We start from the raw sequence: 27,645 nt of genomic DNA on the forward strand, positions 1-27,645 counted from the left end.
AACCTTATCTCTAGTAGAATACCTTAAAATGACTGCAAACATATTAAAATTAGAAGACAGGGCTGTGTAGCAATAAAGAAAGCACTAGAACAAAAGTAAATGTAAAGCTATAAGAGGATGGGAAACCTTGCATGTGAGAAACCAGCAATTTTATGTTTGATACACCAAAGTCAGCAGACTAGACAGACAAACTGCCTCCTTCTGCTGCCACAGTCATTATGTCATATATAATTCAAAGTGTAGGAATCCTGCATTGATCAGCTTACCAAAGTACAATGAATTGGTGCAGTGTCGTTACTCTCAATTGCTAGCCATGTTGCAGAAAGCCAGATGTACCAGCCCATCTTATTAAATATTTTAACAAAACCTTTCCTACTGCTGTATCTCATAGCATTATCTCATTAATATTAATCAGATCATTAACAGACACATGGGCACATGGGGAAACATTTGAGAGATGGACACACAGGAAGTGCTTGTTTACAAGGAACTAGTTGGGCTGTGTAACCAAAAAAAAAAAAAAAAAAAAAGTCATGTGTGTTCTCCTCGATATGTCCCTTACAAACAGCTGTTCTTACACTTCTTAAAGCGTGTGTGTTCTGTGACTCGTGGCTGGACTTAGGAGACAATGAAGCTGGAGGTAAGAACTTTTGAGCTGACATGAAAACTTGCTTTCTGTGTATGGATGACCATTGTTCTAATACCAAGTGGTGCATACAGCAGAGATTGTGGCTGTAAATACTGAGGTTTGTACTGGGATGTGAACATGAAACTGAAGGTAAAGAATTATTAATTACAGAGAGCTGCACAGGGAACTAGTTTAAAATAAATGTCTGTTGTATGTCCAATCCTGAACTGTTAGGCTCTTTGAACTCTGCAGTTTGTACTGATAGTGACTGAACCAGGGTCATGAAACTCCATTTAGAAATGTTAAGTATACTGTGATGTGATTTGAGGTGGATGGAATCTATTTGTTTTGAAGTAATATTTCCTGGTAATGAAACAAAAAGAAAACGGAGTGCTCCTACCTTTGTTTTAAAAATGGAGTTTGAATTATATAGCCTACTGATTTATTGCTGTTAGGAGTTGCATTAATGTTTATTATTCAACAGTAGCCAATTCTTGTAGGGCATAAAAGTGTGACTTGCCTAAGTGAATGTATAACTTTCCCTTTCATGTAAAGCACAACTGTTTCATACTACCTATGTATAGCTCTATAGTATGTTCTAGATTTATTTTCTTCTAAGGTATGATTCCGAACTTAAAAACACTGAAAAACTAACGATAAGTGTAGATTTAACGGGTAATTTACATTTTATGACAAACTTTGCCACCTGACCTTACAGAAATCAGATACTGCAAACAATTCAGATGTTAGTTCAACAATACGAACACTGTAATTTCACATGTCAGAACACTGGCCATGTCACCTAACTCACATGGTTGCACAATTACATTCATCCTGGAAACCCTCTCTCCTAACTTCCCCAATGTAAAAAGCCTTACCCTCTGCTTCCCTACCTAAAAAAAGGGCATAGCAAAATTAATTTAAAATGGGTGGCGAAAGCCAAACATACTCTGGCTAGGCTTATAAATGCCCTAGGGCAGGTAGCCTAGTATGAACCTATGAACCTATGTCCTCGCCATTCTTTGCTATGTACCTAATATCCACTTATCCTGTTCTTAGCTTTTCTATTACAGACTTAATATTCTACAGTTTATACTCTCTTCTTGGCTACAGTTGCCCCCATACTTGTATATAGTGTCGGTTGTTTTGATGGACCACATTTACCTCACCTATAAGTATTACATATTGTATTCTCCTGTTTCCACTCCTTTTTAAACCTTTGTTTAAATATGTGTATATTTTTTTACATTATGTCACTATACTGTATAATTTGTTGTACCTTTAATGTTGTTTACTGTTGTTACTGTGCATGTGACCCAAACTTCCTGCAAATGGTCAAATTTCCTCAGTGCTTTACCCCAGTAAACAAAATAAAATAAAGTAGTGTTCATTTGGGTGGTGCCTATTAACCTCTTGAATTAACTGTGAGAATTAAACATAATATGTAGAAATTAATCACAAGTATTAGTTAATAGCCACACATAATTCAGTGTACAGTGAACTGCTATAAATAATTCTAAAGAAGCAGGTCAACACTGCCTTTGTTGTATTTCTTTCTTCTTTCTTTTTCAGGAAAAAAAATCCTGCTGTAATGTTTGTCTCATTGATCAGAGTTATTAACACCCAAACAGTGTCATTTGCTTCATACAATTTATTGGCATATATCCGGTATTTAAAGCTTATTTATTTACTTTACATTTGTTTACCAGAAAAGTCTGGCACGGCCAGAAAGATTTTCATTGGAGGCCTGGGAGAAAAGCTGCACAATCAAAATATTTAAAAAAATCAATTACAGATATTTTAAATCACAAACTATCGTGTCACGCTACAAAACACAGGAGTGAAAAAATTCTGTAATGAGAAAAACCTAGAACATATTTTTTTAGTAGAGTACCATACCCTCCCCACTTCCTAACAAATACTCCACCTATCTCCTGTCATACTCCCCCTCCACATTAGACTTTATCACCCTCATACTAGATCACATCTGTCTCTCTCTTTCTGGTGACATTCACCCCATCCCAGGCCCACCAACCCCGGATCCATTTCCTCTACCCCTCCATTATCCCTTTGCACCCCCAAGACCATTCACATTACCACAATTAACGCCCAAAGTCTCCATAATAAAATTCCTAACCTACATGCCTGGCTTATCCACAACCAGCCAGACATAGCTGCCATCTCAGAAACTTGGCTTAAACCACACATAAAAGATAATGAAATCCTGCCACCCGGCTACCATATGATTCATAACGATAGGCCCAATAAAAAAGGAGTTGGTGCAGCCATAATCTTCTCTTCCACCTAGTCGTTTACCCCATACAATACTCCCACTCCAACATCTGCCAACTCTGAATTAACCACAGTTCTCTTAAAATTGAACAAATATAAGTCCATATGCATAGCTGCTGTTTAATCCCTGCAGGTAATAACATCCCAGTACTAGAAGACATTATCTCCTGGTTCTCCTCTAACATTAAAAACAAAACCATCATCCTAGGCGAAGTAAACATTAACTGGGCCACCATTAATTCTCAATCTCCTACCCAAACAAACAACCTCTTTAACTTCACCCAGCCAATAAATTCCCCTGCCAGGCCAAACAAAGATGGAACCTCCGACTCCATCATTGACTGGGTCTTAGTCTTTCATCCAAATCTAATCTCAAATTCAGAAATCCTTCCTGACCCCCTTAGTGACCATCTACCAGCCTTTGCTGATCGGTACCCTTCCTCCCTTCATAAACAACATTATATTCAAACCCGAAACCTGTCCAACTTCAACCCTCAAACATTTTCACACTACCTAAAACTAACTGACTGGACACCTTTAAGAACTCTACCCCTTGACAATGCCATCAACTACTTTAATGAAACTTTTCTGTACCTACTCAATAACCTTGTTCCTCTCAGGACCAAAAGAGTTAAAGCTATAACTTCTCCCTGGCTATCTAAGGAAACTAAACAGATCATGCTCCTAAGAGACAAAAAGTGGAAACAATACCAAAGAAATAAACAGCCTAATACCCTACTAGAATTAAACAACTCCACAAATGCATAGAAAAAACTAATAACCAGAGACCACAAAAAATATTACTCTAAGCTTCAATCTGAACTTACTAACAACCCTAGAACATTCTGGTGTACTGTCTCCTTCACCCCTTGCAGTAAATACAACCCGTGTCCAAACTAACTGCTCTGATCAGGAAACAGCCTCTCTATTTAATACTTTCTTTGTGGAATGTATAGCCAAACTTACTGCCAGCTTCTCCAGCCCCCCACTAATATCTTCTCCCCCTCCCCATACCTTCCCCTCTGATCTCAAAACACATACCCCTTCCTTCAGCCTCAATCCTGTGCCCACAGACATAATAAAAACTCCTCCAACTGAAATCATGCTCCAACGCACCAGATAGTTTACCTGCATCCTTCCTCAAACTATCTGCCAATAGCATAGCCTTCCCTATCTCTATCATAATAAATAGGTCCATCTAAGAATCTTATGTTCCCTCACTTTGGAGACAAGCATTCATTATCCCACTCCATAAAGGTGGTAAAAACACTGACACTACTAATTTCCATCCTATTGCCATACTTTCCTCACTCTCAAAAGTCCTGGAAAAATATATTCAAAACAGTGTAAGAAACTTCTCTGTGTGGAAGATTTTCAGTCCATATATTTCTAGTTAATCACTGTATGTTAATCAGATCAGATAATGGTAGTAGAAGTAGTGAACGTAAACTTGTCTTAAGTAAAAAAAAAAAAAATAATAATAATAAAATAGTGTTATTGGTACACATGTTAAATTCACATCCCTTCCCCCATTAGTGTGACATTCGAGTTATATTATTATGACAGCTACTAAGTAGGGCAGGACCAGCTCGAATGTCACACTGATGGGGGAAGCAATGTGAATTTAACATGTGTACCAATAACACTTTGTTTTACAGCACAATAAACCACTCCCTTGCCTGATAAATGGTATATATATATATATATATATATATATATATATATATATATATATATATATATGGTTTACTATCAAAATGTCGATCCGTACTACGTCAAATAACGTATAATCGACAACGGAAGTTCAAAAACGGTAACATCGATGTAAAAAAAAACAATCTGTTTTAACATGGGTCGAGGTAGGTGTTCAGTGTTATTCTGAACTACAAACATCTCCCCTACCTCGACCCATGTTAAAACCCGTTGTTAGATTGTTATTTTTGACACCGATGGTACCACTTTCGAACATCCGTTTTCAAGTATACGTTGTTCATAGTACGGATCGACATTTTGATAGTAAACCTATACATATATATATATATATATATATATTTAGAAAGCTTGTGAGGAATTACTCTATTTTTGTTTTACTTGGATCACTTGTCTGTGTACTTAATAAAGGAATTTCGACTGGAAACAGACTGCCTGCCTTGCTTGGATGACTTTTGAATACTTAGTAATTCTGTACAATTATTTATTTATTTATTTTTTGGCTTAAGACGAGTTTAAGTTTGCTACTTCTACTACTATTGTCTGATCTGATTAATATACAGTGATTAACTAGAGATATATGGACTGAAAATCTTCCACACAGAGAAGTTTATTTCACTGTTTTGTTTTTGGACCCACAATACTTGTTTAGTGGGTTGCTTTGAGACTTCGGGGATACCACAGAGATTTTTTTTGAAAAATATATTCACTCACAACTGATTCTTATCTAACACAAAAAAACTTCTAACCCCCACACAACATGGATTCTGTCCTGGCCACAGTACCAGCACTGCACTCCTCTCCTTCCTCCAGTCCATTAACCATGTACGTGACTCCAGCAAAATCATATCAACCCTGTTCCTGGACCTTTCCAAAGCCTTCAACACTGTCTCCTACCCTACACTCCTATCACAACTCTCCTCCCTCAGTCTCTCCCCTTCCACCATGGCTTGGCTAACAAGTTACCTCTCCAAACGACAACAAGCTGTTAAATGGAAAATCCACCTCTTCCTTTCTATATACCCCTACTGGGGTAACCCAAGGTTCTGTCCTTGGTCCCTTACTTTTCAATATATTCATCAACAACTTTCACCAATCCATCTTTAATTCTACACTAATCCAGTATGGACACCCTTTCCGACATTCTGCAGATAACTTAGTCAGCTTTCTCAAATACTGAAACGTGGATGCAAAACTGCCAAGCCCAACCAAATGAATGATTTTTCCCCCCTCTAAACACCCTCCCATTGATAAAAACTCCTTCAAGATCATAATCCAAAATAACACAACCATTGAAATTGTCCCTCACACCAAATTACTCTGCATCATTGACAAACATCTAAAATTCGATATCCACATCCAAACTAACAAAAAAACCCCACCAAAAATTAGGACTCCTATATAGGCATAACCATTATCTCACCCCCTGCACCAGAAAGATCTTTGTCACTGCATACCTTCTCCCCTCCCTAATGTATGGCATTCCTCTGTCCTTGAATCTTCAGCTCAGCCTTCAAACTAAATTAGAAGCCTGCTACAATGTTCCTCTACTATCTGCAAATTCATCACCAACTCTAGGAACTCATCCCATCACTGCATCTCTCTCCACTCACTGCAATGGCTCGAGCTTCCCAACTATCTGAACTTCCTTAAACACACCACTACCCATAAGCTCATATTTAACCCATGCTCCTGTCCTTCCCACCTCCTTAACCCCCTCTATTCCTAATCACTCACATCAGAAAATCAGAACCTGCTCAAAATCTACAAACCTTTACAGCCATCTGGACACTCTCTGCTATCCTGCTCCTTAGCTAAATTATGGAACTCTCTTCCTCCCTCCCTTAGAGATACTCATAACCACTCTAACTTTAAATCCCACCTCCATTCCTACCTATCTTCAAAGTGGGAATGTCCTTACTCCTTCCCCACATGGGACCCTCCTGTATCAAATCCCACCTTCTAACTCTCTGCATCTTCTCTGCATCACATCATTTTCCCTCCTACTCCTCTTTAACCTCCAAATGTTAATAGTTTCCAACAATTTCTTGCGCTCAATTATAATTCACTGTTAATGACTCTTAGACTGTACTGTTGCTAAATTTTACTACTATTATTGTGGTATATAAATTTTCAATTGTAATTCACTGTTGACCCTTAGACTGTACTGTTAGATTTTTACTACTATTATTGTGGAATGGAAAATTTCAATTGTAATTCACTGTTAATTACTCAGACTGTACAGTTGCTAGGTTTTATTATTAGTATTGTAGAATGTAGATTTTTTATTGTAGAATGCTGCATAAAGCTGTATCACTATATGACGTCCTTGCTTTGTATGTGTATATGCTAATATGTTTGTCATTGTTACTGAAGCTTTTCTCCCCGGGCCACCACTGAAAACAGGCTCTTTTTTGACCCAGTGGACTTCCCCAGTCATCAAACTGAAATAAATGAATAAATTAAATAAATAGAGCGCAATGAAAAACAGTAACATGAGTTAGTCATATTATTTGTTACATAGATTAGTATGTGATAAAAGAGACCATAGACAATTTTAATAAGATATTTAAAAGAAATATTAGAGATTACATGACTAGAGACAGTGAGGTGAAACTGAGTGATGTGTTAGTATGACAGATGGTGGTCATATTATGGTTATAAAAGGAAGAAGGATAGAGAGAAGGGATTATAAGAAGAGGGCAGGTAGGGGGTCTTCAGGTAGGTTAGGTAAGTAGGGAGAAAAGAGAAAGAGGTAGAGGAAATGTCTGCAGAGAGGAAGTGGATAAGGTAAGGGAGTGGGAAAAACAAAAGAATGATGCACTTTTTAAACACGCATTGCAATGCAATACTGCAAAGTTTTTATTTGGATTATTAGAAATTATTCCACGAGATTTAAGGGGTGGCTCATGGGAAACTAAACTGGAATATAAAGAACTAGTCTGGCAATTACGGCTGGGTGCTCCATATGGACTTGGCCTTAAAGACTAAGAATCCATAGTTACAGTCTTTACTGACTGTGAGCTAATGTTGTTTGAGTTTTTAACTTCCTTTGTTTGTAATATATTTAGAAGTTTACAATCCATTTTATTTAAGTATTATGTTTTTTGGTGTCTTTTTAAGAATTTACATTATGTATTATTAATCAATGTTTTATTATGACTGGGTAAGGTTTATACGTGTGATTTATCTTTAAGGATTATTTAAATCTGTATTTTGTAAGGTACTTGGTTCTGAAGAAGTCCCACATCTGTAGAGGGATGAAAGCACTTAATCACTTATTTTATGAAAATCCTTCTTATTAAAATTTGGATTGTTATTTTTATCATGAGTCGCTCCCTTTCTTCACGGTGTTGGAAGTTTAGTTTGAAGATACTAAGTGAGCCATATCTTAGTGTTTCTTCAGTATTTATTTGCTGGCTGCACTGACACTTGTTGGAATTGGTTTTATTGATTTTCTAAAGTATTCTTTTAGGGAGCATTTAAAGGTGGGTAGGTTAGAAATATTTCTGGTGGTTAGAGGCAAGGAGTTCAATTTTTTTAGTACTGAGTACAGGTATAGGCTTTGTCCAGGGGATTTATTTGGTTTATTTATGGTGAGAAGTTGTCTTCTGATCCAAGAGTTTTTTAGGGAAATATATGTTGATTAAAGGGGTAAGAGCTGGTCAGGCTAATGGTTTGTGTATAATTGTGTGTCGTTTTAAGCTGAATGTTGGAAAGGTGGAGGGGGAGTTCCAGCCAGTGAAGGGTATGCAGAGCTTTACAGTGATGCGTAAAGGAGGATGAATTATTAGCAAACTTGAAAATGCTGTAGCAGCTTACGTTTGTCTTTTATAGAGGATAGTAAATTGGTTACAATTGGTGCTGCATAGAGTAGGGATAGGTTTTTGCTAGAGTAACTTTTGTGGGTGTGCTCAGAAAATGTTAATTTTTGTAGGCCTTAACTAGTTTTTGATGGGTTTTCTTGATATTGCTTTGGGTGTGAAGGTCAAATTTAAGATTATCATCTATTATGACTCCTAACCTAATAGTTTGGTATGGTGGACTAATTCAATTTCAGTGCCATTTGCAGAAAAGATTTTGAAAGATACTTTGTTAGGGGTATGAGTTTTTGGGGTAAAGAGGAGGAGTTTGGTTTGGGGGGGTTGAGTAAGAGGTGTGCTTTTGTTAGCCAGGTTTCACTGGAGATGACAGCTTGTTGAGTGATTTCTCAGACTTGAGTTAAGGTGTTTGAAGAGCAAATGATGGTAGAGACATCTGTATATTGAATCAAGGTGCTTTCACAAGAACATGAAATTAGGTTATTGATAAAAAGTTTGAGTGGTAGAGAGCAAAAGATGGATTCTTGTGAGACTACTCTGGAAGTGAGAAGGTATGCAGAGATAGATCTTTGCTGTTTTACAGCTTGTTGTCTGTTGGCAAGGTAGCTAAAAAAACATTGAATAGATGGAGATGATAGACCCAGGGTGAAAAGTTGATTGAAAATCTTAGGGTGAGAAACCATATCAAATGCTTTTGATAGAGCTAGAAATAAGGCAGATGCAAGTTTATTAGAGTTGTGAGCTTTGTTGACAGTGTCTATAAATTATAGTAATGCAGTGGAGGTGCTGTGGTGTGGCCGAAACTTATGTTGCATATTGGTGATTAATGTATTTTGTAAGAGCGGGTAGAGAAATTGTTGATGTATACATATTTCAAGGATTTTAGAGAGGGGAGACAGGATGGCCATGCAATGGAAATTTCTAATGTCTGTGGAAATGCCTCCTTTATGTAAGGGGATAATATGTGCCATTTTCCATAAGTTAGGGGCACAGGATTCTGTTATTGATCTATTAAGATTGCTGTTAGGGTATGCTATTGCATCTGTAGCTAGATTTAGGTATTCCAGGGAAAGGTGGTCGGCTGAGGACTAACAAGGTTTTAGTTTATGCAAAAGCTTTTTTATGAGAGTTATAGAAACTGGTTTAAAGGTAAAGTGGGTAAAGCTGTGTGTGTGTTTTATGAGGTTACAGTTAGGTGAATTTTGTGAAGGAAATGTACTAGGGTCTAAGGTAACCAAAAATATACCACATGCAGCCAAATGTCGATCTTGCACATATATCAGTGAAAAAATAGTAAAGGTGACCACCACAGCTAAAAACATATACAGTGGATATAAAAAGTTTACACACTCCTGTTAAAATGCCAGGTTTTTGTGATATAAAAGAATGAGACCACAATAAATCATTTAAAAACATTTCCCACCTTTAATGTGACCTACAACCTGTACAATTCAATTGAAAAACAAGCAAATCTGTTACGGGAAAAACGTACAATACGCTGGTTGCATAAGTGTGCACACCCTTAAACTAAGACTTTGTTGTGTGTGCACACCATTAACTAATACTTTGTTGAATGCTGGGTGCATTTGTCAGTGATGCCTGAGTGGGAGATAGTGTCAGATGCCTTGGCTAAGTCTAGGTAGGCTGTATGCACAAATTTTCCCTTGTCCACGGCGTTGGTGACTGTCTCAAAGAAGTCCACCAGGTTTACAGGCATACTCTCCCTTTGACAAATCCAAACTGAGTAGGGTCAAGGTTTGGATATTACCTATATCTTTGTTGATAAGGTCTATAATGTTTTTCAGTCAGGCTAATAGGTCTATAGTTCCTAGGGTCAGTGGAAGCACCATCGTTGTGCAGGGGAATAACAATGGCCATTTTCCTTTCAGTTGGGACAAAGTCAGTGCTTAGATTGTGATTGAAAAGAGTACCTAATGGCGTTGCTAATTCTTGTTGGAGCCCATGTAGAATGCAACCTGGGACGTTATCAGGTCCCATAGATGCTGTGTTCCTGGTCTTAGAGAGGGCATTAATGACCTGCTCTTTAGAAATACAAGATAGAGGACAGGTGGCAGGGATGTCATAGGGTATGTGTGGCAGGGACAGGGGAGTGAAGTTTTCACAGAACCTGATGGCCAACAGGTTAGCTATGTCCACATGCTCAGTATATGTGGTATCATTAACTACCAATCTGGCACAAATATGGGCCTTTCTTTTTAGGATACACATTTTTTGTATCTGAAGAAGCAGAAGTTATCTGTGAAAGTGCTTATACATCCATAGTTGAACAAAGAAGAGTTTTTTACACTGGAACTACCTGCCATTTTTTGGGACTACAAGTGTTTTACATTTTACATTTAATTTTTATTGACTGTTCTGTTTAGTCTTGTTAACTAAATCTGCCACTTTCAGTTATTGCCATTGTTTGGTCTGACCCTATACTAGCACTTCCTCATTTACTGTTGTCCGTCTGTGTTACAGCTCTTTGAATTTCTTTGGTTGCAGATAAAACAACTAATGGAAATTTCAAAATTGGTTACTTGCCAAAGGTAAATAAAAGTATAGAGCTTGGAATTTTCCTCATCAAGTTTGATTTGCCAAAATCCGTGGTTTGTCTCAAAGACGGAAATTGTAATTATTGTTGGTATGGCAGATATCACTTCATTTCTACAAGTTATGGGTACTTGTTTATAAAGTTTTAACAAGATCTTTTGGATCTATGCAGATACAGGTGCATCTGGTTTCATACCATCTGTTAAGGCATTTATTTGACTCAGTCTGTGTCTTAATAACCAATTAATACTTGAAATCATTATTTGACTGTTATCAAGCACATTCACTCTGCACAAAATGTGTGCTTATTTAATGTTTTAAATCAGTTTTGTCAATAATGTGCCTCTCTTACCATCCTTTCTAAAGCGACTCAGAATTCTGTCTCCTAGAAATGAATATTTAACTCACATTTTCAGTCTCTGGCTCAGTCCTTAATTCAGTAACATAAGTATCTTGAGGCTTTATACCCTCATGGTGATCAAACGGCAGATATCTGACACATTCTTTCTCATTTCATTTTGACTCATTGCAGCAGTATTATCTCTTTCACAGTCTTGAAAGTTGAGCATAATCTCAACTTTCATGGTTTGTCCCCTACAGCAAGTGTAAGGTAGTACTGTATACTTATTTTTTGGTTTCTTGGATATTTTTTCATAATACAGAGTAAACCGAATTTCTAGAGCCACAATTTCCAGTTCGTGGACAAATTTCCCTGGAGAAAGGGGCTTTTGGTAGAGGCTGCTGGTTCATTTTTTTCAGATAAAAGATAAAGCAACTTTTACTGTGCAATTATTTCTCACCCTTTGCATGGTTTAGTATTCAAATTGATTCAGAAATGAGATGGACAGACTCCAGCTTCATAAACACTTAATCTGTACACTGTGTATACACAGAGCATGACAGACCACATGAAGTACATTTTGTAGGTCTGATGGACATCAATGACACCAAATATCGTAATGATGTATACGTACAAAATACAATGTTGTGATACCAAATATCGTAATGATGTAAACATACATAATACAATGTTGTGACACCAAATATCTTAATAATGTAAACGTACATAATGCAATGTTGTGACACCAAATATCGTAATGATATAAACGTACATAATACAATGTTGTGACACCAAATATCTTAATGATATAAACGTACATAATACCATGTTGTGACACCAAATATCTTAATGATATAAACGTACATAATACAATGTTGTGGAGGGAGAAGACCATTTTAAAAGTGCCAATACATGATATCCATAATGCTGAGGGAGGCAGTGTAGTTTGTGTGACACTAACTCCATCTTGCACAGTAATTTAACAGAACTACACTACAGAACTATTCCTAGTTTGAGAAAGGTAGCAAGAAAAAGTTAATGTTATGATACAGCACAGAATGGAGAACATGCTGATGTCTGCAGAATAAGTTTTTCAGGATAACTTTTGAAATGTGTTGTCGATTCATCATTCTATAATATTTTATGAAAGCCAGATGTAAGCATGGTGGGGAGAATTATGCAAAGTTTAGGTTCATAGAATATGGAGCAGGGAGGAACATTATGCAATATGTGCAGAGGTGCAGGTGATAGGGAGGGTTTGTGAAAAGGCGGGAAGTATAATCACACAGCTTCTGGAAGAGTAACCTAATTAATAGTGTAGAAATTATGAATTTTAAAGAATGTGGTGTAACAGTAAAAACTTGTGTCAGTGTAGAATGTAACACAGAACAGAAAAAAAAGTCTTGGTTATTAATCATTGATTTGATTTCTATAATATGGAGTGTTTGTACTTTTTGATCTTGACTGTGGAGGCTCAGGATATTTCCTTTGTGTGACGTGGCTGTGATCTCAAGATAGGTTATATACAAATTGGGGAGGAGAGGTAAGAATCATAAAAGTAGCTGCCTGCATCTGAAGAGTGGGTTTCTTATGCTGTTGAGTCCCATGGGTCATTCTGTATTTAGAAGGCACTCATCTGTCAGGATGCAAGGAATAATGCACATATCCTTGCAAATTAATGGACATGTCATCCCTGAGTGTGGGCAGTATTAACATAGCTTATCTTCTCACTGCTATTTCAGATCGCTGTAATGTTTAAACATGAATTCAAGAATAAGCAAACGGCTGTTATATGTTTCCAGGTACCAGAAAGCTTTGAAGATGTCGCTGTTGAGTTTACAAGAGAGGAGTGGAAGATGCTGAGTGAAGAGGAGAAAGAACTACACAAAGAGGTGATGGTGCAGAACTTTGAACACATGCTTTCTATAGGTACGTAGGGGATATCAAAGATATTATTATTAGAGTGGTGCACTTGCATTACAACAGCAAAAATGTTGTCATGTAGAATAAAATAAAAACACTTTCTATAATATTACACTGTCTTACATTGTTTCAAAAAATGAAAAAGGTCAACTAATTTGAAGTCATATTTACTTATGTTATTTGCAGGGTTTAGGGAGATTAATAGCTGTCTTCAGAACTGCCCTTTACCTGGAATGACCTATAACTGCTTATTGGGGGAAATAAATTACTTATTTTGAGATCAGACAGAGATTGAGGGAATCAGTCTCAGATGTGTGATATTGTTAATTCACTGGTCATTACATTAAACAATATAGAATATTACCTGTTGATGAAATGTTACAGGAAATGTATTTCACTCTTCAGCTTTGTTTGTTCTTCTGGTAGTACTGTATTATATTGCCTATGTTCTTTCCATACCGTTCATCAGGTGCTGAACAGTGAAGACAAAGAAACCATGATGTAATCTTTCAAGTTGTACTGAATATGACCTGAGCTTGACAGTAGTAAGGAGTACTCATATATCGGGGACTAGTGTCCTACATAACAGTATCCCTTTTTTCTTTTTTTTCCAGTAGAGATGAGACCCTACATTGACCTTGGTTCTGCACCTGGGTATTATTTTGTTTTTGTCCTGAGCTGGGGCTGATATCTGATGGTTTCTGATGTCGATACTTAAGTTAGTGTTCTGGACTCCCATCAAAGAGTAGTACCCCTTAATCCATATGTTGATATCAAAGAGCGGTACCCCTTAATCCATATGTTGATATCAAAGAGCAGTACCCCATAATCCATATGTTGATATCAAAGCGTGGTACCCCTTAGTGCATATGTTGATATCAAAGAGCTTTACCCCTAAATCCATATATTGATATCGCAATGGCTCATAGCCCATTGTCCTATTATGTACAACTAAGCACACTGTACTGGCTACTGAAACAGTGACCTCTCTTCCCAAGGTAGCTGACTTAGCAGGCATTCTCTGTCCTTTTTGTGGAGGTGTGCTTAGTGGTTCCTCTGCCCTACCAGTGCATCTCCCTTCAGCTGTAGCCATCTCTGAAGTAATGACCCCATAAGCACAGATAAATAGATGACTACCAACTACATAACCAGTAGCACATATGGATAATCTGCCTCATTTCATTGCTAAATGTGAGTCACCAGCAGCCCACAAGGTTATCCAGTCTCTGCTACCCTAAGTCACTTCACATACCTAATTAGTAGCACAAACAGCTGTTCGGTCTTTGTTGACCTAAGTTTGTTCTCTGAACTGTGTCACTAGGAGAACAGATGATTACACATCATGTGTCACCCTAAGCAGCTTCTCTAACTTAGGGCACCAGCAGCAGAGATAGTTACACATCTTTTGTCGTCATAAGCTCCTTCTCAAACCTGTCTCAACAGCAAAGCTGATGGTTGGCTGCTCTCTTTCACTTTCTAAAAGTCTCACTGCTTGGTACTGTGCAGATCGAGAGCTACAGCATTCTGTTCTGATCAGCCCGCACTGTTAATAACCTGCATAGCTTTGGATACAGGTTATCAGGTTCCATCACCATACTGTTAAGACTCTCCATATCCTCGGATGTAGCCATCTTATTCCATCATCTACATCACTGATATCCCGCATATCCATGGCCACTTAGCTGTTTCCTTCATTCTACCTGATATTGACCTGCATGTACTTGGTTTTATCTCACCTGTTTCCATCACCTCCATTGCTGATCTCCTGCACATCCACAGTTACAGCCCGACAGTTCCCATCAGAACCACTGCTGATAGCATATTCCTGGATACAGCACCTCTGTTCCATCAGCCCCACTGCTGATGCCCTTTACATCCATCAGCCCCACTGCTGATAGCATATTCCTGGATACAGCCCCTCTGTTCCATCAGCCCCACTGCTGATGCCCTTTACATCCATAACTGCAGCTCCTGCATGCTACTATCAGCACCACTGCTTGCAACCTTAATATCTTTGGATACAGCTCACGTGTTCACATAAGCACCAGTGTGATACCATATATATGTCCCTGTAAGCAGACCATCTGTTCACATAAGCACCACTGTGATACCATATATATGTCCCTGTATACAGACCACCTGTTCACATAAGCACCGCTGTGATACCATATATATGTCCCTGTATACAGACCACCTGTTTACATAAGCACCGCTGTGATACCATATATATGTCCCTGCATACAGACCACCTGTTCACATAAGCACCGCTGTGATACCATATATATGTCCCTGCATACAGACCACCTGTTCACATAAGCACCACTGTGATACCATATATATGTCCCTGTATACAGACCACCTGTTTACATAAGCACCGCTGTGATACCATATATATGTCCCTGCATACAGACCACCTGTTCACATAAGCACCGCTGTGATACCATATATATGTCCCTGTATACAGACCACCTGTTCACATAAGCACCGCTGTGATACCATATATATGTCCCTGTATACAGACCACCTGTTTACATAAGCACCGCTGTGATACCATATATATGTCCCTGCATACAGACCACCTGTTCACATAAGCACCGCTGTGATACCATATATATGTCCCTGCATACAGACCACCTGTTCACATAAGCACCACTGTGATACCATATATATGTCCCTGTATACAGACCACCTGTTTACATAAGCACAACTGTGATACTATATATATGCCCCTGCATACAGACCATCTGTTCACATAGGCACCACTGCTGACACCATATATGTGCCTGTATACAGCCCTTCTGCTCACATAGGCACAATGAGGGACAATGAGGCTAAATCATGTGCAAATTTGTTGTTACCCATCCTTGGATACAACTCATCTGTTCCCATAAGAATTACTGTTGATTCCATTTTTACCTGCGGTTTTCATAAGTTTTATCCATCTTTGATTACCAGTAGAACTAAATGATACAGGCATTAAGACAGCTTATCACCTAAAGTTTCTCAAACTGCTTGGCTTTATCTCCCGCTCTCATCACGCATGTCTCTTCACAGTTCAACAATTCTAAAAGGCATCAACATGACTCAGTTATGGATGGCCATTTCATGCATCAATTTAGCACAAATGTCGGTGTTTTTATTTTCTGTAACTTACTGCCTTAGATTTATTTGTGACAACCTTGTGTTTGTGAGAGATTTCATTTTTTCACTCTCAGGTAAAATTATATTCTTTTCTTTGATATTTTGCTGTGTCCTTTTCCAGACAGGTAGTGGTGTACTTAATCTAGGGCCTTGATTTCAGTATGTCTGAACCTGTGTTACCTGTAGTATGGTCTAAGGCCTTGATTTCAGTATGTCTGAACCTGTGTTACCTGTAGTATGGTGATTCCACATAGTGTTGGACAAGGTAGGAGGTTGGCATAATGGTTAAGATGTTTACTTCACAGGCACAAGGTACATGGTTTGATTCTTACATGGGGTAATAAGCTAGGCTTAAAAATGACCCACAAGGGCAGTTAGCCTAGTAGTAATCCAGTCTATGAACCCATATACATTTAGGGCTAGCAGTTGGTATAATGATTAAAATGTTTACCTTACAAACATAAGGTACAGGTTTGATTCTCACCTATGAAGGGGAATTCAGCTAAGCTTAAAATGACCCACATGGACAGCTAGCCTAATACTTACTTATGAACATTAGTTATGTTGCCTAGGCAACACTATTAAAACAACACATTGTACAGTCTGCTTAAAATTTAGTTGGGCTGTCCATGAAAGAGACATAAAAATGTCATCACTTTCTGATGAAAAGGGCCCTTTTGGGAAAGCCACCAATTTCAGATCTGTGGTTGTCATCGGATTCTGACACCAGATCTTTGACATTAACCTATATGTTTAGTAGGTATAGATCAGCTGAACAGCTAAAGTCCATTGTCTGTCAGCAAGGCCCTCTCCACAAGTTAGTTCAAGTTGTGACTCCCATATACGCTAGTCAGTTCACATAATCCCAGATTTCCACATGCACTGCTCAGTCTGTGAGGTCCAAGACTCCCAAATGAACTGCTCAGACTGTGGGATCAAAGTCTCCCACATGCACTACTCAGTCCATGGGATGCCAGGCTCCCATGTGCACTGTAAAAACTAGGGGACTGGTTATGTAGAGGTTTATGCCTATTTTGATGATTTTGTCAATTATACCCAGGTGGGGTATTGCATCAAACACCTTAGCCAGGTCCAAGTATGCAGTATGCACAGTTTCCCCTCATCTGTTGCCTTGGTGACCTTCTCAAAGAAGTCCACCAGGTTTAGTAGGCATGACCTTCCTTTGACAAAACCAGACTGGGCAGGTTCCAATCCCTGAAGGTTGCCTGTATATTTTTTGATTATTCCCATGATAATCCTTTCCATGGCTTTGTATATTAGACTGCTCAGACCAAAGGGTCTGTAGATTCTAGGGTCAGTTCATGGTCCACCCTTGAGAAGTTGGATAACCTTTGCAGTCCTCTATTGTCATGGTGCAAAGCCTATTTTGAGGCTACAGTTGAAAACTGAATCAAGTGGTCCCAATAGGTCATGTTTTAGGCTGTTTAGGAAGCATCCCAGGATCTTATCGGGGGCCATTAACACTGAATTTTGATTTAACTAGTGCCACCAGGACTTGCTCCCTGCAAATATTTGGGGTGGTTATGCTAGTAGGTATTTCACTGAGAGAAGCGGGGGGTATGGTGGGGTGAAGTTTAAAGTTTCAGCCGAATTTGTCAGCCAGCAGATTCGGTAGGTCACTCTGATCAGTGAAGGGGATACCTTTGACCAACAGTTCTGAACACTGTTGTGTGCTAACTTTGACATTATGGGAATAGCTGTAGAAGGCCTTGTGGTAGTCTTTCATCTGTGAGAATATATTGACCTTTTAATTGGCCTTCTTGGGCTTAATTAGTCCTCTAAGTTTCCTGTTCTGTGAGCTCTTGTCATTATGGGAGTTTGTTTCTGATTTTAGCCGTGATTTTTTTTTTCCTTTTTTTATATTTCTCACTAACATTAGTTTTGTTTTGGCCTTACTTCTAATAGGTAAAGCAGCTTCTGTAGAGACATTTTCATGGTTGTACCAGGGTCTCTGTGAACAGTTCTGCATGGGTTGTTGTGAACTCTGGGTTTGGAGGGCCATTGAATGTGGACAGATTAAGTGATAGTTTTTCCAAATTCTGTGCCCCTCTTAACCTAGAGTTCACAGCAACCTATGCGGAATTGTTCACAGAGACCTTATACAACCATGTAAATGACTGTACAGAGGCTGCTGTGCCTACTAGAAGGATCCCAGACCCCCACATCCATTGCTCAATCCATGGGATCTTGGGCTGTTACATCCACTACTCAATCCATGTGGACTCCCACATCCACTGCTCAGTCTGTGGGATCCCAGAATTCCAATCCACTGTTCAGTCCGTGGGATCTCAGACCCACACATCCACTGCTCAGTCCAAGGGGTCCCAGAACCACACATCCACTGCTCAATCTGTGGAATCCCAGGCCCCTACATCTACTGCCCAGTCTGTGGGATCCCTGCCACCCCAAATCCACTGCTCAGTCCATGGGATCCCAGACCCCCACATCCACTGCTCAGTCTGTGGGATCCCAGACCCCCACATCCACTGCTCAGTCTGTGGGATCCCTGCCACCCCAAATCCACTGCTCAGTCCATGGGATCCCAGACCCCCACATCCACTGCTCAGTCTGTGGGATCCCAGAGCCCCACATCCACTGCTCAGTTCATGAACTTCTAGCTTAACTTGTAGCGTATCCTTTGTTTTGAACAGCAGGGAAAATCAAATACCATTTTAATTGTTCACACGTCCACGTAAAAAACATTTGAGCAGACAGAACCAGCTCATTCTATGTTCCCTCACCTCAGGCACCATTCTACACCAGTAATGACAAGTTGACAAAAGCCATTATGGGATTATATAGTTTGTCAGCATTAAACTCTACAATGGCCAAGAGGAATTGGGAGTGTATCCCACCAGACTCAAACTTTATCCTTCTGTCCAATGCCACATTCTCTACTGTTTTTTCCACAATAGTGAGTCTTAGAGGGTCCCCCACAGAAGAACGTCAGCTGAAAAGACCGAAACCCACATAACTGACACCACATGGTCGACAATCAAAATGCCGACAATGGGGAAACGGTATGTTTCCATAGTGTGGAATGGAAACATTTCCATTCCTGCGCTGTAGTGCGATCCCACGGGGGGGGGGGTTCAGGTGGGCATAGCCCCCCTGCTAGCACAAAAAAGGAAATTGTATTTTCCTTTTTTTGTGCAATAATTACGTTGTCGGTGTTTCGATTGTCGACCATGTGGTGTCAGCTATGTGGGTGTCGGTGTTTTGCGCTGTCGTTCTTGTGTAGGTAATCTGTCTTAGATTACCTACTCACACCAACAGGCCACAGCATCGAATGTCTATGATGTCAGCATCACCCTTTCTGAGCTATATTGATTTAGAGCTGACGCCATCTCAAGAAGATATGTTATCAGTCTTCCTGACTCCGTTGTCAGTGCAGGCTTGTTACCCAGCACACCATGGGCCACTGTTAGAATTTTTTATATCAACTGTCTAGGCATACCCAGCACCCATAGCTCTACTGCAGTCTTTCTGGACACTAAGTATGCTGATACTTGATGCTAATAGAATCAGGTTTGCTCTGATGGTCCTTTTACTCTTAGTGAATCTTATTTTATTGTGCACCAATTTCTATGAAATTAATGTTGGTACAATATCTTACTTTAGCATCACAACTGATAATATCCCATTCATAGTGTATTCAGATGGCATCTGGACAACAACCAGCAGTGGTTCTGAAATGGCCATCACTGTCCTCAGCTTTCAGTTCATTTGGATCCCTTGACCCTATTAAGGCACAGAAACCGTCCATATAGGTAAGCCTGTTGAAGCCTCTCTTACCAGACCAGGCAGCTAAGAGACTGCTGTGCTCATACGAACCAATGATTACCGAAGATAGACCATAGTTATAGATGAATGATTGCAGTAAGTGCATAACTTTCATATACAGCCTGTATGCTCCCATCAGCCCCACTATTTATACCTAACATATCCTTGGATACAACCCCTCGCTATGTATCAACTACCCTTATGATCCTGCATATAGCTGTTCTCAGAAATGTCTCTCATAAGGGCTGTAGTTTTATATTGATGCCGCTGTTTTTAGTATACGAACACGCATGGCTGTGACACATTGAAGCATGACCAGGGTGTGATAGTATCTCAGTATGCAAGCTCATATACATATAAACACTCATATGTAAATAAGGTACTAGTTCCAGTGATGAAGGTTAAGCTGCATTACGTAGATACAAGGAAACCGAATGCCTACATGTACAGTTTGCAAATATCCTGGTTGTCTTAGTAACAGTACAGCAAGTAAGGCAGGTTACAGGCATTGCATGGAAAGTCAGGGTGTGTGGAATCGTTTGTAGTATGATCGAATGCAAATAGTTTACATGTACAGATTGGTACATTAGGATTATTGGTGTCTCAGAAGTAACAATGTGACGTTTGCTTTGTACTGAAAATGAAAGGTACAAAAGTGTAATGCATCAAATGACAAACAATTAACTGAAGCAAAATACAGAGTTACACAGAAAGTGCCACATTTGTGAAATAGGAAGAGCTGGGTGGATTGTTGTTGCATATTTCCACAGTGAATCTTATTCCATAATAATGGCTGTTCAGTGGCTCGTGGGATTAAGAACATGTTTGTCGTGCCTTTTGAAAAGGAAGATTCTCTGGAAAAGTGAATGAGCAGAGAACAAATATATGAGATGCCTACAGATCCTTGATAGAATCTGAAACAATACAGTGATGGTAGAAAGACAGATATATAAAAGTAAACCCAAGTAGTAATATCTTAGACTGACCGTCTCTTTACTCATGTTGGCATCTACTGTCTGGTCAAAGCACCATCTGGGTTTCAGCCTGGACTACCGATCTTTAGGTTTTCCATCTGGACACATACTGACAAATCAGCCACTGAACTTGGACTACTTTTAGCGTCTTCCATCATGGTGTGTGTTTGGTCAGTCAGTTAGTGAAAAAGACCAGTGGTATTTTCAGGCTGCTGACTATCCTTTGTTCCTTCACTGCTCATGCTGGCTGGTCAGTCAGTGTGCCGTCAGCTTTAACTTCTGTAATGCTTTTTTTTTTTTAATTTCTCCAAGTCTTTTGGGTTTCTAATAGCATGACAGGAATGGACCCAATTCCTAAGTCAAAGTATGATTAAAGTTCATGAAATTAGTATTGTTTCACTCTTTGATGTCAGCCAAAAGTGCTCTTTGCAGCACCCGCAATGTGCCCAGTAATGACTCCTGCAATTTTTATGGAGTTACATGTTTTGGTAACATATCTAAATATAATTGTAGATTTTTTTTTATATGATCTGTTGCTCCTACTACTATTGGAACTATTTGGGTATCTTTCTTCCATATTGCTGTCATTTCTGCTTTCACATCCTGATATTGTATTATTTTATATCTCTATGTACATAAGACTGTAGTTATTGGGTGTGGCGATTTCAATGATCAATACTACTTTTGACTTCTTTTCATGTACCAGTATATCCAGTTTTCTGGCATCTGTCTTCTGAACAGTTGGTAATGGGTGATTCCATGTGATTTAGACTTCATGATTTTCTATGATGCTTTGTGGCTGATGTTTCCAGTGTTTTTCAGCCAGTTCAGTACCATAATGTTTGCACAAATTGCCAGTGCAACAGTCGTGCCACATTATTTTGCCTTTCAGTATATATATGCATTAGTTACTTATCTTTAGATAAGCTGTTAAACCCATGCCCCATCTGCCCGAGTTGCTGGTAGCTCAGGTGGGGGTAAAATTTTATTTTATTTTATTTATTTGCAGTTGGTTTACCAGGATAGTCCATTGGGCCAACAATAACCCGTTTTCAATGGAGTCTTGGGGAGAAAAGCTCCAAAACAAAGGTTACAAAAAAGATTACAGCAGTTTACAATTTCAGTCATTTGTGGGTTCAGGACAAAACAAAGATTGAGCAGTTACAATGCAATTTTTAAGTTTCATTTCGTAGAAAACCATGATTTAAGCAGGTGCTATAAAAATTTGTAGGTTACATTTTGTAGAAAAACAAAGCATTGCTGTAGTAAATATATAGTTTCTTGAGTGGAATAGTAGGATTAGAGAATTATAAGATGTCATTACAGTTGGCTTATTATTTGGTGTCTGGTAATATGATAAAGTTGCCTGTAGGAAGTGGAGAATAGGCTATGAGGGGTGGGAGCAGGAGCATTCCCATGAGGATGTTAGATGTGAGTGCAGTGATTTTTTAAAAGCAGGGAGGTTGGTGGTGATACGGATGGAGGGAGGAAGGGAGTTCCATAGGCGTGACAGGGCAAAGGACAGGAGGTTTTGCCCTGGAGAGTGAAGGGGTTTGTACAGTTCTATTAGGTTTTGGTTATTAGATCTTAGGAGTCTTTGTGGCAGGTGCATTTTAAAGGTAGAGCTGAGAGAGGGACAGAGGGAGGGATGAAAAATTAGTTTGTGAGCAAAAGTGAGCTGAGTATAGGAGAGATGGTTGGGAAGCTCTAGCCAGTTAAGTTTGTGGAGAGATGCACAGTGATGGGTAGATGATTTGTGGCTAGTGGAAAATTTGGCAATTTTATTATAACAAGAGGACAGTTTTGTTTTGAGAGATGATTGTAGGTTTGTTAGGAGAGGGGCACCATAAAGGAGGGAAGGGATGAGAAATGTAGTAGCAAGAGTGAGCTTAGTAGATGTAGTGAGGAATCGATTGTGTTGGTAGAGCATGTCAAGTTTTTGGTGTTTTTTTATGTTTAGTTGTAGGTGGCTATTGAATTTAAGCTGGTCATCAATCTGGACTCCTAGTAGCTTGGTTTCAGATACCAGTTCAAGAGGTGTGTTATTCTGGCTAGTGATGGAGAATAGATTTCTATCAATGGTGTTGGTTTTTGAGGGGGTAAATACCATAAGTTTGGTTTTTGATGCATTGAGTGCTAGATGATTGTCCTTCATCCACTGTTCTGTGGTAGAGAAGGCGTCTTGAGTCAGTTTTAAGAGAGCGGAAGTTCCCCGATGGCCTGGCCAACTTTCCTCCTAGTACTACTCACCACTCTCTTTTAACTTCTAGCCAGTGTCCACATCCTTTATCAGATCCCTTTTGAAAAAACTGAAGCCAACCACCCTTTCAGCCGATCTTCTGCCGGCTGAATACCTGCAAATTGCTGCAGATGTCGTAGCCTACCCTATCTCAATCCTAATTAACAGAACCATAACCGAGGCCTCAATCCCCTCAATTTGGAAAATATCCTATGTTATTCCACTCCACAAAGGAGGTTCATCCACAGAACTATCCAACTATAGACCTATAGCCATACTATCACCACTTGCCAAAATTTATGGAAAAGTGCATGCACAACCAACTAATGCTCTATCTAACCCAAAATAAACTACTCACAGACTCTCAACATGGATTCAGACCCCATCATAGTACAACCACTGCCCTCCTCTCTTTTACTGAAAACATTAATCTTAACCGGAATAATAAAAAAATATCCTCCGCTCTCTTCCTGGACCTATCGAAAGCCTTCGATATGGTAAACCATCAGTACTTCTATATACTTTAAAAACCCTGTATCTAGATACTCCAGCCCTTGACTGGTTTCAAGCTTACCTCACTGGGAGACAACAAGCAGTAATGTGGCAAAACAAGCTCTCCTGCCTACTACCAAATACCATAGGAGTTCCTCAAGGTTCCATATTAGGACCTCTCCTCTTTTCAGTCTTCATAAACGACATCCAAACAGTCATCCCTGAAGCCACCTGCATTCAATATGCAGATGACTCGACTATAATATGTTCCAATGCCTCTCTTGCAAATCTATTAACTACCACCCAACATAGCTTCACCAAAGTCGAAAACTGGCTTGCCAACCATCTCCTGATCTTAAATCCAAACAAAACCAAGTTACTTCTCTTCTACCCAACCAATAGATCTCCGACTGAAAACTTCACTATAAAATCCAATAATGGGACCATCATCTCCCCAGACACCTATACAAAGCTATTAGGAGTAAACATTGACAATAAACTCAGATTTGATATACATATCAACCAAGCCATTAAGTCAGTCAACAAGAAACTTGGGACCCTATATAGAATTAAAGCCTTCCTTACCCGAATGCCAGGGCAGCCACAGCCCGTTCACACCTTCTCTCTACCCTACTATATGCCTCTCCTGTCCTCACTCACCTTAACAAATCTGATCTGGCCAAGCTCTCATCCTGCTATAATCACATTGCCAGGTTCGTTACAGGCCTACCCTACAGAACACACCACTGTACTAACCTGAAAAAGCTTGGATGGATAGAATTCCACACCTTCTTCACCAGTCCCAACTCATAGAGGCCTTCAAAATCCTTAAACAACCTGAGAATACCCCAGCACTAAAAAACGTAATGACTCCCTACTCCAATCTAAGCTGCCTTCGCTCAGCAAACAGACTCCTTGTCCAAACAACTAAATCTCTCAACCTAGGTGGTGACGCGCTATTTGCCAACACCACTGGTAAAATATGGAACTCTCTCCCAAATAACATCACACTTGCAACTTCTCTAAGTCAATTCAAAAATAGTCTAAAACTCCACTTCAAGTCACACTGGCTATGTCCTTGCTCAAACACAGACTAGCTCTGTGCCATTAACTAAAACAAACAACTAGCTAAGATGATAAGTACTTTGTATACTGTGATAAAGAAATATGTATCCTGTCTAACTCTATGTCATTATACTGCCTACCGTCCTTGCTAATATGTTATTAGTGTTACATTTGTAGTAATCTCAGAAATAGTAATGGCAGTCTTGTACTTGTATGTAAATAGCCTATGTTTTTGTTAAGTTCTTTCAGCTCATTTACTGTACCTAATTATCAATGTAACTCTGTTGGAGCTTTTCTCCCCGGGCCTCTGCTGAAAAAGGACATGTATCCAGTCGGACCATCCCGGTTAAATGTAAAATAAAATAAATAAATACCACCACAGGTGTCCCATGAAAAGACACTTCTCACCTAGAGGGAACCCAGTCAACAAAGGATAAATAAAACTGAGTTACTTCTGGGCTGTACATGCAGCTTAAGTGTCTCAGCAGAAACTAAGGAAAAGGCGATTTCAAGAAGTAAATTGTTACACTCAGTCCCAGTTCTGGAATGTGGTAATATGACTAGGGGAAGCCAAAAAGGAATTGTGACTTTTAATAGAAATATGTTTGCAAATATTGTGAAAGTGGTCAGAACAGGTGCCTCATTACTGTGGGGGAAGTAGAGAATGCAGGTATTGTCGTACACATGAACAGAACTGAATGTTTCCGAATGCCTCATTGTCATGTACGTAGATGGTACAGGAACTACACTTACAAAAAAATTAAGGAAACAATAAAGCAGAAAAGTTTAACTAAATATTGCAGTAGTATTCACATGAAGAAAGGACACAGGTAAAGGGCATGTAGGGACAGAAGGTTACAGTTTAGCTGCAGAGTTATCCAGGCATTTTTATTATTGCTGTGGTATATTTTAATCTTTATCTGTCAGCTGTTTATTATAGAAATTTGCAAACAGAATGCAGAAAAGGCCAATGTACATCTTTTTAACTGTTTCTTCTGTTTTTCCTGTGCAGGCTGTAATGTTCCACTAACTTACCTGTTGAAACTCTTTGAGAAAAATGAGAAGATTCCACCTGGTGATATGGATGGTGAAGAGAAGGTGCTAGAAGCAGAGCTTCCTGATGGCTCTGCTGGCAGTAAGTAGTTTGTTTGATATTTAACTGACCGCGGTTAGGAATAAATTAATCTGGAGGAGGCAGAGGAATGAATGTACCATTATGGATGTTGCATTACTACTAGAAATCAGACAGATTCATGGTCTGCTTGCATTCTGATCGACCCAGATGAATAAGGACTTCATCTAAATTGTGCCAAGTCTACAGCCTTGTAAAGATTAATTGCATATTTGTGGCTCTTTTTTTTACACGATGAAGGTGTGGGCATGAAGTTATGAACAGCTGCCGGAAACGTTCAGAAGGCTTGGGAAAATTAAGTAAAGTAATTGTATTTGGGGTAAAATTAAGGAGCAGGATAAAGGCCTAAGGCTGAAAGTTTGAAAAACATAACATTGCCGATGTAAAGAAAGGTAAGCAGTGAGATCATCATGAGTCCAAAGGAGTAGGACTTGGGAACTGGGTATAGATTTTCGTGAGTCCTACTGATGGACAGGGAGAGGAAACAGTAGCTGAGTGGAACAGTGTGCCCTGAATTCTCAACCTTTCGTGATTCCGTCACAGGTGGGAGTGGAATTTATGTGCGTTAATGAACAATAGCAACATTTATTTTGTGCAATAATTAGATGCGCATTGTATTTCCTTAATGTAAAAATATTGTAAGATTTCTCTGTAAAAGTAATCTTGAGGCATCATGCCAGGTAAGAAAAGAAGGTGTTAATCTATCTGTACACTCGGGTAGAGACATAAATGGAAGTGAATATAAAGGGAAATATATTTTTAGATGAAACTTTAATGCAGGTATAACATTTCAATCTAAAGTGATAAATGTTTATTTTGTGGCAGACCACAGCAGCATGCTAGGTGCACAAATGCATAAGTCTGATGCCCAATTTTTGGACAGATTTAAAAAGATCACAAAAACTAGAGACAGCACACATGGTGAGGGTTATATAATAAAAATGAGGATTTTTATTGTGAGCGGTTTTGTGTTGTTCATTCAGTGCTTCTTCAGACATTAAAAATTTAAACATACATTCAGACATCTGAAAACAAGGAATACCAGTCAAAACGTTGGAATTTGTATACGTCACTGCAACATCAATATTTGTTGCATGAATCATTTAAAATGGTAAAAAGCTCGATTTCATCTAAAGTTTATTTAAATTGTGTATCATTTTCTCTCAAAAGCAGAACTGCAGTGTCTATATGATTCGAAATGCAGCAAAGACAAGTTGTTAAGTCAAATTATTGTGAATGCTTTGAGTCACTCAGAATTTCCTTTTTTTATAAGTACAAACTAAATAAAAAACTGTACATAAAACAAAATAAAATAGTCGCTATTTTGTCATAAAACAAAGTTTAATGCATACAAAGGTAAGCGCTTTCACAACAGCTTCATCAGACCTATAAAAACATATCCCACAAGCACTCAATATATAGTGATAGCTCTAATTGACAGCAAATAACTAGCCTATCAGAACCATTAATTAACCACCAATTGTGTAAGACAAATGCACCCTACAGTGCACATGGCACAGCACACACAGCA

The 27,645-nt window shown here is 39.0% G+C and overlaps 1 protein-coding gene across 1 annotated transcript in view; it reads left to right on the forward strand.

Annotated features, from left to right (window-relative positions):
* The first annotated feature begins 524 nt into the window (after positions 1 to 524).
* The window catches only part of LOC122793320 (zinc finger protein OZF-like), a 150,067-nt gene continuing 122,946 nt past the window's right edge, over positions 525 to 27,645 (forward strand). Inside the window, exons 1-3 of the mRNA XM_044061209.1 lie at positions 525 to 640; positions 13,147 to 13,273; positions 25,995 to 26,117. Coding sequence (XP_043917144.1) covers positions 629 to 640; positions 13,147 to 13,273; positions 25,995 to 26,117 — 262 coding nt within the window. The 5' untranslated portion in view covers positions 525 to 628. The remainder of the gene's footprint in view (positions 641 to 13,146; positions 13,274 to 25,994; positions 26,118 to 27,645) is intronic.

The sequence above is a fragment of the Protopterus annectens genome, chromosome 2.part0 (assembly GCF_019279795.1).
Source record: "Protopterus annectens isolate FY-2018-M chromosome 2.part0, PAN1.0, whole genome shotgun sequence".
NCBI lineage: Eukaryota > Metazoa > Chordata > Ceratodontiformes > Protopteridae > Protopterus > Protopterus annectens.